This window comes from Elaeis guineensis, chromosome 2, assembly GCF_000442705.2.
Source record: "Elaeis guineensis isolate ETL-2024a chromosome 2, EG11, whole genome shotgun sequence".
Taxonomy (NCBI): Eukaryota; Viridiplantae; Streptophyta; class Magnoliopsida; order Arecales; family Arecaceae; genus Elaeis; species Elaeis guineensis.
Window position 1 is genome coordinate 95,153,699 of NC_025994.2, and position 12,353 is coordinate 95,166,051.

Below are 12,353 nucleotides of genomic sequence, written 5' to 3' on the forward strand. Positions count from 1 at the left end.
AGATCATTTCTTTTGAAAAAAATTTGATTCGGATCAAAGATTAATAATATAATTTATATAAAAAAAAATTTTTTGGACAATGACCGGACATCGGTCGGGGCTAAATCACCTGGCAGTAACAGTAACCCCGCCGAACATGGTGATGTAAGCTGCACTACAATTCCGGTCGCAGCAAAACACGACAAAATACGAAAGCAAAGCCTTATCTACAACTCCTGTAATAACTATCAAGTTGAAACTCCACAGAAAAATGACATTGTGTCCCCAGGTAGTGCAATAAACTTCACTATTTGCAAAATGTCCGTCTCTGAGTGGCATTTGATAGTCATCTCATACGCTGAGGATTGCAGGATTGTTCGAACAGGTTGCCATGGTGAATCTCAAAAGACAAAGTTGACAGCCCACGGGCCCATCAATGCAAGAATAGCCAAACAGCAAACTTCCAAAGACCTATTCCTCCTTCCTATCTCACCCTTCCCGTTTAGACCACGGCTCCTTCGATGTGCATCTTGATTATTCCCCGGAGGCTCCCATCTCTCCTTTTCGAGGTCCTCTTAGAACCCCTTCGCTCCCCCATCTGTCTTTTAGCAGCCAGCCCATCCCATCCCTCCCCAACCTCACGATGGGCTCTGCTGCCTCCCAACAAAAACTCTCCACCCAACTCCTTGCGCCCGCCGACGACGAACACCCCCTCCCGCCATCATCGCCAACCACTGGCACCGTCGATGACCCCCACGGATCGAGCGGCCGCCTCGAGAGCATCCTCACCGACACCACCGTCCCATGGTCCCGCCGCCTCCGGCTCGCCACCATCGTCGAGATGAAGCTGCTCCTCCACCTCGCCGGCCCTGCCGTGACCGTCTACATGCTCAACTACGTCATGTCCATGTCCACCCAGATCTTCTCCGGCCACCTCGGCAACCTCGAGCTCGCCGCCGCCTCCCTCGGCAACAACGGCATCCAAATCTTCGCCTACGGGCTCATGGTATACAATTCGTGCGACCATCAAACTGATCTAACAGTAGTCACGCATTTCTTACTTGGCTTTACGGCCAATCCCATCTCGTTATGCTATGACAGCTGGGCATGGGGAGCGCCGTGGAGACGCTGTGCGGGCAGGCTTACGGCGCCCACAAGTACGAGATGCTCGGAATATACCTTCAACGGTCGACGATACTCTTAATGGCGACCGGCGTGCTGCTCGCGGTGATCTACGCCTTCTCCCGGCCGATACTGCTGCTCTTGGGAGAGTCGCCGGAGATTGCTAAAGCCGCATCGATCTTCGTCTATGGGCTAATTCCGCAGATATTTGTATATGCTGCGAACTTTCCGATCCAGAAGTTCTTGCAGGCGCAGAGCATCGTGGCGCCGAGCGCCTACATATCGGCGACGACGTTGGCGGTGCACCTGCTGCTGAGCTGGTTGGTGGTCTACAAGCTGGGGTTGGGCCTCCTGGGGGCGTCCTTGGTGCTCAGCTTCAGCGGGTGGATCATGGTGATCGCACAATTTGTGTACATAGTCACGAGCCAGAAGTGCCGGTTCACTTGGACTGGGTTCAGCTGGCAGGCCTTCTCCGGCCTGCCCGAGTTCCTGAAGCTGTCCACTGCGTCGGCGGTGATGCTCTGCCTGGAGACGTGGTACTTCCAGATCCTGGTGCTCATCGCCGGCATGCTGGATCACCCCGAGCTGGCCCTTGATGCTCTCTCGGTGTGGTAAGAGCCGTCTGATCTTTACATTTTATGCTGGCCCAAACTAATTATTACTTCGACCAGGTCCAATGGACCGCGCAAAATCCCACGGTAGATTACACGCCACATACTTTGTCTTTCACCAATTCCCGATTGCGCGTTATCCACCGTGGATATGCTCCGAGATTTGCCGTTATCCTCTTTGATTTAGTCCATGTAATAATTTTTTGTCACGCCAGAAAAGTTACACAAAGCCGTCATTTAACTTTTTCACCGATAGACGCTGCACCTATAACGATACGGCCGTGGGAAGCCTTTCTCCTGAATTTTCCGTATTCGGCATGCCATGACCATCCGCTCACGAAAAAATTACGGATTAGAGTAGTTTCCTCGTGTATATATCTTATATCATTCAATAATAAATTAATATATTATTTAAAAAATAAAAATTTTTATTGAAAATAAAAAATATTTTTTTTTGATTTAAAATTTTAAATAAATATGGATAACAATGCATATTTTTATTTTTTTGAATGATATGCTGATTTGTTATTGGATGGTGTAAGATACATATGGTAGAACTATTCTAGCTAATTTTTCCTCACTCATGAGACTACAGGATAATCGAAAGGCTTTTATTTATTGATTTATTTTTATAAATTTGAATGTTTATACAATTTTTGTGTGATTATATCCAAAGGAGTAATGATTCTAAAACCATCTCTATACCTGTCCATAGGAAATCTCTCATATGCTCCACAACATCAGCTGCCATCCAATCGGTTATAGTATTTACCTTCCAATAAGACTGCAAATGGGTCAAGTTGACTCGTGATCCGATCCGATCCAACCCACATAGATCCGATCCGAATCATGGATCAGGTCAGATTCTAAAATTGGATCCATTCCATTTTTCAGATCGGGTTTGGATTTACTGAATTTTGATCTGACCAGATCTGATCCAATCCGTGGAGATTTTAGATTGATTTGGATCTTGAGATAAATGATCCGATCCAATCCGACCTGAACCCATCCCTTATCTCTTTTTATTCCTATATTACATGAATATTAATTTTAATCGAGCTTGTTTTAATATCTGTTGTTCTTGAAAAGATATTCTATTGATTTTTTAAATCTTTATTTTTTAAAATTTTATTAAAATATTTTGAATTTGGATTAATCAAGTCTAGAGCAATGGTGAGGAAAATATGATTAGACTTTTTGGATTCTTAGGTGAAGAGTGTAGGACATGGGGACTCTAATAGCCTCATATATCAAGATTAAAATTTGTAGTACAAATAAGTTTTATTGATAGATCTTCTATTTATTGATCTTATTATATATTTATAATTTAGATCTGAATCGGTCCATATCCGGATCCGAGCCAGATTCGTATTTCATGGTTCAGGACTGGGTTATACATGGTCCCGATCCGACTCGAATGACCCATTGGGTCAAAAAATTTGATTATAGATTCGATCCGATCAGACCCGATCTTTTGTTTGGTTGGATTTGGATCCAATATTTAGACCCAAAAAAAAATTAGATCGGATCGGGATTACTCATGATCTGATCCGACCTGATCCATTTGCACCTTCACCTCCCGATAGATATGCCTAATAACGAAGGCTATGCACCCAAATAATAAAATTGAGATATCTTACAAAAGAGGGTGAATAGCACCTCCTCACATACAATGCTGTATTTAGATCACCACCATGGTGAAGTTATCCTCGATGATTAGGTGGTTGGCTCTCAAGATCTGCCTAGTATACACAATCTTTATCCAAGCAACATGAAGCTTTACTCCAAAATTCGTAAGCTCGAACAAATAGCTCCTCTCGACCGCCATCAATTTGAAGTCAGGCCTATGAATCACAAAGCCAGTGCCACCATGCCTATCCCCAACATTGCCACAAAATTGACTTTTAGATATACCCGAAGAGGGGGCTTGCAAACAATCAACATCCATCGAATCGCTATAAGAGCAGGGTGAGAATCTCATATCTCCAAAGGTCTGGAGGTCACATCGATCAACTCTACAATCAGAATCAAGGCTCTCTCAAGAATGAGTCTTGCCAAGTACCTCCTCGGCTTGAACACCAGATTGTTCCTCATCAACCAAATATAATGGGCAATATAGGCCGCTTGGATACGTGCTGTCCAGATGCATCACCCCCAACACTACCTTGAAAACTCTAAAAGTGTCTGAATTGGAGCCTCGGCCTGGACTATCAACTGGTGTAGCCTCGGCCTGGACTTATTTAGCCCTCGGGCACAAAAATAGAATATGCTCCACTATCTTATCCTCCAAGCCATAATATGGGCAAGCTGACTGAAGTTCTATGCCTTTATCCCTCTAAATAGACCTGATCGAGAGTGAACCCTAGACCACCTTCCACAAGAAAAGGCTCATTTTTGGATGCATCTTGATTTTTCATATCCACTCGACATCCAGATGTCTAGTGGGCTCTCTTTGATATAGTCGGTATAGATTCGCTGTCGCTATTCTCAAAGTGTAAGAATGCTTTCAGATACAAACATCCCAACTGTTGTGGAGAGGAATCGCTAGGGACGGCACTTTCTCTCCCATTTGCTCCCTAAAGAAATGAGCCACTACCGCTGGGTCCTAGCATCTACCATCCGAGTCGAGGAGATCACAAATCTTCATAGAATTTGTTACCTCAGAGGTGATGAAAGTCGGCCACTGACTCAAAGGCAGATCATCAACCCATGGATCTAGTAGGAGGCTCACAGATCAACTGTCCCCCATGAGCCATCTTGTTTAAGGAATCACATTAGGAGCTCATGCATAAATCTCCCTCCATAAGAAGGAGGCGCTTCGATTAACCTGAATCTCACCATCCATAGGCCATGACCCTATCTGGCCCTCATCATCATGCTCCATAAGATCTCTTTGGGTCAAGCAGAAATCTGAACGTATGTCGAGCAATCAAAGTCTCCTGTAGGACTGAGCAAATAATCGAAATCCGAAGAAACCCATCCAATCCGACTCAATAAACATTGGTTTCGGTTGGTTGAAGAATATAAATCGGATAGAATCGGATTGAGATTTTTAAAAGATCAGTTATTTATGGTTGAATTCAATTTCCACACTTTTAACTCATATGAAACCAAACTCAACCGATGTAGTATTTTATAAACTTATTTTTATTTTGGGACGGCATCATTTAGACTTCAATACTTCAGTCTAAAAAATATTCCATCATCCATTTGGATTCATGAGAATATTAATATTGAATTATTGATGGAAGCACATCAATTTGTGATAATTTTAAAATGAAAACTTTCGAATGTAGTTATTTTCAGATGAGTAAATTTTTTTTTCTATTTTATTTTGTACATGTTCAAGAATAAGCCTAAAATTTATAACTCATAAGGTTTAGACTTTTTTTATATTAAATTAATTTAAAAAAATAAATAGCTTAAGTAGGTCAATATTGAACTTAAGATCAATATTGGACTTAGGATGTCATATTTTTTTAGACCATATTATGACATCCTACATATAAGAAGTCATAATATACCACAGAATATTTTTTTTTTCAAAAAATAAAAATATTTTTATCATATAAAATTTTTAAATGAAAAAAAAAATTATAGACATTAAATATGTATTGAGAAATAGTAACTATATAAATTAATCATATAAAATGATATATTTTACATCAGATTTTTTACACCATTTAGGGTGCACAAAAAATTTTTTCAAGCATATAATTGTTTTTTTGGGCTGGGGTTCTCCGGTTTGACAACTAATCGACTGATTTATAAATTCCATGGGACATTGATTCTCCCATGTCGAAAGGAATCAAATCAAATAAGTCGGTTTGGTGAACAACAACACATGGGTTAACAATGAAAATGCTCAGTAACAATTGGTTGGGAAATACGATTCCGGGTACAAATATAAATGGCTACTATTAAAAGATGGGCAACCATCAAACAATAAATGCGGCGTACATGACACAACTCATACTGATGTGTATGTTTTGATGTTCATCCATCCTCTCATAGGGGTCATTCATAGTTGCATCATATTCTGCAATGTGCACGCAGCTCCACAAAAGATCCATGCTTGCACTAAAGAGAGCTGGATAGGATCTTCATACCTGATTCCTACGGGACAAGATGCGGGGTTCTCTCCTGTCCCATCTCTTAAATTGATTGGTATTGATATATCAATGCAAAAATATAACGCTAGCTCTTTAAACATGAATTTAAAAAAAAAAAAAATTATGTAATTCATCCATAAAAATTAATGAAGAAAGATAAGTATGTCATTCGAGATTTTATAAATACTGATTAAATTTATTAAAATGAATTAAGATAAATATGTGGTAACCTATTGTCGGAATTTGGTGGGCACCGAAGCTGTTACTGAGCTTTTAAATCCTATATACATAAAACAGCGAGAAAAGAAACAACACTGATTGAAAGTGGAAACAAAAAATGCAGGGAACCAACCACTTCACCATTTTGTCTGGTCAGAGCTTTGTCTGGCACTTGTTAGGAGTGATTTGGTCTTCTTCTGTGCATGTGGAAAAAGGAAGTGCACCTTGTCCATAGTGTTAGCAGTATCAGATGATTGGAAATTTTCCCTTTTTTTTTATTTATAGGCCAGTATACTCCAACCTAGTCTATTTATTTATGACTTTCCTGTAGCAATGCCGGTGTCCCGCACATGAGCAAGTTTAGGGTCCGAAGATCCAGGGCTCTTGTGAGGACGACAGGGCCCAAATGAAACAACCATGTGGCAGTTCAAGGCTTTGGAATAAAATAGGACTCGCATGTTAATAGTATATAATAACGGATACTACTTAATTCCTGACGAATGTCATTTCTAGGCGTTATATTGTAATTGAACTCCGTTTTAAAATGTTTGTTTGTTTGTGGACGCAGCATGACAATCTCTGGGTGGGTGTTCATGATCGCAGTTGGGTTCAATGCGGCCGCCAGGTCAGCCCTCCCCCCACCTCTCTCTCTCTCTCTCTCTCTCTCTCTGTGCGCGTGTGCGTGTGCGTGTGTGTGTATATATATAAAATAAAAAAAAGCTACTCGGACCAAGTTGGTGACTTTGGGTCTGATTACCGGTACTTGTTTCTATTAGGTATTTATTTTTTTAAGCACTATAATTAACGCGGCTGCAACTAAAGCCTGGCACATAGGACAATAAAATACAGCCGCTAGCTCGCAACTTTACGCTTAGCAAGAATCATACCAACTATTGTTTATCTTTTACCGTCTTATGTTCGCCCGCATACGAGAGAGAATTCAAGTGTCTCAACACAATCATACCAGCATAGGGTCACAATCCATAATAATTGACGAGCAAACAAATTACGAGTCTGGGTGTCGTGATCCAATGTTTTTTTTTTTTTTTGGGGTAGGCAGAGGAGCTGCCGCTAAATTATAAAAAAAACAGTGCACGACAAAGTCAGTAGGTTACAACATATGTTACAAAGCCTGAACCAAAAAGATAAAATATGAATACAAGACCACACAACTCGGAACAAAACTGAAGTACAGAATATTGTAACCGAGCCCCCCACCTAATGAGCTGGTAACATGAGGACATCTGTAAACTAGTGTCGTAACCCAGTGACTTTGTAACAACTGCATCCTTACGCCTGTTGTTACATGACCCAATCTTCTAATGTGCCTCAAGAATCAGATAGTAGATTTTTTTTTTTTTTTTTTTTGGTAATGAGAATCAGATAGTAGATTGAAGACTTACAATAGAACACTTCATATTCGATGACTTCATATTCACAAACATAAATTGTTCAATACTTCATGAATCATTCATGAAACAATCACAAACTGATTGTAAAATAACTCAAACACATGCATCAGGTCTCAAAATGTTTTAGTACTTTCATCCGCTGTAAATAACCATTCTGTTTTATATCTCCTTCAGTTATGATATTATCTAGTTTTGTTATTATTCATCGTCCTCATTTTTTTAGCAATGTTTCTGCATTATTTTCAGAAGTTTGAAAACAGTTTGTCCGAATTGAAATCAAATTATGGCTCACTGTGAAGCCAATAATGCTGCCTCCGATAGCACCTCTCACCTTGATAATTGAAAACACAGTATCACTAGATAGTAAAAAAAGGAGGTTGTCAAAAAGTATCAGATTTTAAATTATCTTTTTGGATAAATAACTAATTTAGTTTAGAACTCATATAGTGTGCGTGTGAGCAATGAGCTTGGTGCTGGTAATCCAAAGTCGGCGGCATTCTCGGTAATGGTGGTGACGGCATTATCTTCTATAATATCAGTGATAATAGCGGTGGTCATCCTCTGTCTTCGTGACTATCTCAGCTATATTTTTACAGAAGGAGAAACAGTGGCCCATGCTGTTTCTGAACTCACCCCTTTACTTGCCATCACCCTTATCCTCAATGGCATCCAACCCGTCTTGTCTGGTGAGTACCATCAACCCTATAATATCAAGCAATCAAATGAAAGCTAAATTATGACATACATGAAACTTCTCTAGAGACAAATTTTTGGATAAAGCATCACTAAGGAAAGGAAGCATGGTTGGATTCCCCTTCCTAGATTTTCTAGGAACAAATCATATGATAAGAAAGTTTGGTTTTTCTTTTTTATGCTTAGATTATTATGAACAGTTAATTAAATAAACAGTTTAAGCTGGTAAGAAGTGGAATTTGTGCCCTCTAAATTACTTATCCATAGTTTGAACAATGTACATTTAGAAGCAAGGGATTTAATAGATTGTTTTTTCAAAAGCTGGTAAGAAGTAAGAAGTGGTCATTATTTCTTAGGAGACAAACAAAGAATCTACATGAATCCAACAAATCTCTAATCTTTCCCTTCTTTTTATTAAAAAAACTGAGTAGAGTCTAATATGAAAAAAGACCATGGAGAAGTAGAATGATTTGACTAGACAAAAAAATGGCATGAGATTCTTCCATCAATATATATATATATATATATATATATATATATATATATATATATAATGGCATGACATTTGCAGCATCCCAACCTACTTAACAATCCTTAAACTTCGCAAGGAGACAAAAAACTAAACTGTGCAAGACCAACAAAAGTCTGTTTTCTTTTCATTCTTTTGTTTAGAAATGCTAACCAGAGTGGATTTCATTTTTTAAAAAGGCGTTGCTGTTGGCTGTGGATGGCAAGCGTTTGTCGCATATGTTAATGTTGCTTGCTATTATATTGTTGGCATCCCCCTTGGCGCTCTTCTTGGTTTCAAGTTTGACTTGGGAGCAAAGGTAAAAGCTACAGCAGTCTCACTATCAATATTGATCTCAACTCAACTGCAAAACCTGTAACGTAATATTTTCTTTTTGTGTGATCATCAGTAATATTCTAAAAAACCAAGTACTTTGATAATTTAGTTATATGACATGCTTAATTGCCTACGCCATTGTCAAAACAAAAATCAAATTGTATGAATATATATGTGTGCAGGGAATATGGTCCGGTATGATTGGGGGAACATTCATCCAGACTCTCATCCTGATATGGGTCACTTTCAGGACTGACTGGAACAAAGAGGTATCCTGATTTGCCTTTCTATGTTTTCCTCTGTCAATTGCAATCCTTCCAATCGAAATCATCACTAATCCATTAATGCTAGTTTGACAAGATAACATGACCAACAAGCCTTATCCCACCCCCATCTAAACAGCACTAAACCGGGTCAGATTATTAGATAGGCCTTTTCTGGTCTTAACAATGTTGATGTCAACTGATGCCAACCCTCAAATCTTTCTTCATTTCAGCATAGTTCTGACATCAGTGGCACATTAAGCTAAGATTTATTATGTACTCATCCTTTTACAATTTTACAACTATTTTCAGTGTATTTCTACTTTCCACCTTTTCTGACTGGTTTTTAGACTGAAAGGACTATGGCGTTGCCGGATTACATAAACACTGGGAAAGAAAGTCTATACAAATTTTTCATCATAAGATTCATCCACTACATTCCCTCAAGAGAAAAGATCAATTCACCACAAGGAAGCTTGGACTAACATAATCCAAATTTTTTAGACATCTTAAAAAGGAACTACGACCACCAAGCCTTGTTGCATTACAAACATGGACAATTCAAATGCAGCGTCGCAAGAAAAGTTTTTCGACTATTTCATCATGCACCTTTACATAAATCATTTTAATAATGAGTAGATCAAAGCCTATTTCATTGTCATCATCATCAATAGCATTGTGTCAAAGGCATGTGATCATCCTAAATTAATATATGACCTTTTGCTTTATTTCTTCATGATAATACCGGTCAGCGTACTGTAAGGGAAGGCATTCAAATCCATGGTCAAGCATATCTAATTTTTTACTTAATATATTAAGATATCCTGCAGAAATTTAGAATCCCAAAATAATAAAATATATATAAATATATTACTTCTCAACTTCCCATGTACCACCACATATGATTCCAAAAGACCATAAGGTAATATCAAACATACAATTGCTACTAAGTAATTTGTTTCTCTAAATTTCTTTTCTCAATCTTATGCAGGTGTATGAAGCCACAAAAAGGTTGAATAAGTGGGAAGACAAGAAGCAGCCCCTTCTAGCTGATCAGGAGTAGCAAATAGATGCTAGAGACTTAATATAGCTCTCAAGCTATATAACATCACTATGTTCTGGGATTATCTTTATCCTGATCACATGATCTAGGATGCCAGTGATCTCCAATATTGACATGTGAGGGAGTATGGAGGGACGATGGGATAGCATATGGGAAGGTCGATGTAATACAGCCACAAAGATAGTTGCACAATTTTTATCTATAATTTTTAACGTTAATTTGCTTTATCCAATCTAGTGTAACAAAATCATCTATCAAAAAAAAAAAGAAAAAATCTAGTGTAATAAAAGCTTCTGATGTTCTCAGAAAGGGATAGATGTGAAAAAAATGCAATAATCGTGAGAAAACCCTGGGGAAAAGAAAAACTGGTAACTCATTGATCTTGCCAAATCCATCTACTTTTTAGCAGATTGGAATCTAATCCAGGAGTTGCTACTGCATACAGAAACAAGTGAGATTGCAAAATCAAAATAATGCAAAGAAAGATGTGAGAGAAAGAAAAGGGTTATTCCACAAGCCTTTGTCACCTCTATATAGTGGAATATCAGTCAATTAAAAAATGATTAGTCACATATGAGGTTGAGGTTGATTGGAAGGACATGTGGACTCACTTTGATCTCATCATAGCCTTACTGTTCTTGTGTTCTTGGAGAGGAGGAGAGACGGAGGGTGAGAGCTTTGAGCGGCATAGAGTATGCTCATACATATGCAATAGAAGAATCACCATTGATTTTGGCCATGTGGAGCCATCTTATTTGTTCAAGAAAGGCATTGTGATGGAGAAACTCAATGCCATGGGCAGACATTTGAACATCAACATAAATGCTGCGATATGTCTGCTTCTCCATAAAGACGACAGCTCTTTGCGACTTAATGTAGGTTTGTAGAACTTTACATGCATACATACTGAAGAGAACAGACGCATAAAGAGGCAAACAAAGGTTACATCTTTCGCAGGGGAGAATGATTTCCCTTCTTTTGCATGAATCCACCATTAGATAACTCAGTGCACAGATCTCACAGAGTATTCCAAACTCCACCATTTACCCGAACCTTACACAATGGAGTCGGTAGCTTATGCTGACTTTGCATGCGACTTTCATGCCCATCATGTACTTGCCAAAATAAAACTGATTTGACTTTCACAGCACTACAAACATATAGGTGAAGACATGCTTCAAAGAGTCGTGCCCTGCTGCACTCACAAGTGAAAATTCATAAATCTATTAAATAACATGATTTAGGTAAAAGATAAGTTTTTACACTTGTCTTTTCCATTCTACAGTAGAAAAACCAACTTGACTTTTTATCCAACCCATAAACAACTAATATAAATGCATGGATTATTAAAAAAATTTACACACGTATGTATATATATATATATGACCAAGCTGTCATATCTAGATTCTAGGAATGTCATCCCGGATTCCCATGTGTGTGCAACCAGGTGACAACCCACGTCAACTGCATCATAGTTCCAAGTCTTAATTCAAGAAAATGTGTTTTAAAAAAACTACAAATTACAGGTTACAAGTAATTCATTAAATTACAGGGGTATTGGCAGTCTTTTAGAAGGTTATGGTATGGTTATTTGATATTTTAAAATTGCATCTGATGTTCCCAAATAAACTCTTTACTTACCACCCCAAATGTAACAAATATAAGAAAATCATTTTTGTATCAAAACTGCATATTTTGGTGCACATTTCACAAATCAAAGCAAAGATAATAGGGGAAAAGGAAGAGGGTGGAGCTTTAGTGCAGAGGGCCAAGGAGCTGCAATATTGTCGTTCAGATTACATGTGAACCTGACTCCAGAAAAAGTGTCAAACATTGCATCCAATGACAAGCTTGGAAGGAGGCATCCAGCTTCTAGAGCAAAAATTGCAAGAACAAAGTAATATATATTTAGCAAGCGGAATCAACATTATGTACATATAACTTCATGATAAAGAACTTTATCCTTCAAAATGAAGCATATCTAGGATTTACCTAAAAGCTTTAGTTTATGCTATCTGCATTACTTGATAGGCAA

General features: G+C 38.5%; 1 protein-coding gene across 2 annotated transcripts; it reads left to right on the forward strand.

The window, feature by feature from the left end:
* Positions 1-501: 501 nt before the first annotated feature.
* LOC105051382 (protein DETOXIFICATION 40) lies at positions 502-10,545 on the forward strand. Of its 2 annotated transcripts, XM_010931802.3 has the most exons (7): positions 504-985; positions 1,081-1,712; positions 6,612-6,668; positions 7,903-8,141; positions 8,857-8,975; positions 9,175-9,261; positions 10,247-10,545. In XM_010931802.3, exons 1-7 carry the CDS (start codon positions 623-625, stop codon positions 10,316-10,318), a joined length of 1,569 nt encoding a protein of 522 aa, XP_010930104.1. In that variant the 5' UTR covers positions 504-622; the 3' UTR covers positions 10,319-10,545. The 2 variants fall into 2 exon arrangements, with proteins under 2 accessions (XP_029122937.1, XP_010930104.1); XM_029267104.1 differs by lacking the exon at positions 10,247-10,545 and having other exon boundaries at positions 502-985; positions 8,857-9,036.
* The last annotated feature ends 1,808 nt before the right edge of the window (positions 10,546-12,353 follow it).

What these genes read in the sequence shown, in the direction of transcription:
- LOC105051382 (XM_010931802.3), top strand. Translation starts at nt 623, where the DNA reads ATGGGCTCTGCTGCCTCCCAACAAAAACTCTCCACCCAACTCCTTGCG. An exon ending in CTTGATGCTCTCTCGGTGTG is followed by an intron (nt 1,713 to 6,611) that starts GTAAGAGCCGTC and finishes TTGTGGACGCAG; the next exon opens with CATGACAATCTCTGGGTGGG. An exon ending in CATCCAACCCGTCTTGTCTG is followed by an intron (nt 8,142 to 8,856) that starts GTGAGTACCATC and finishes TTTTTTAAAAAG; the next exon opens with GCGTTGCTGTTGGCTGTGGA.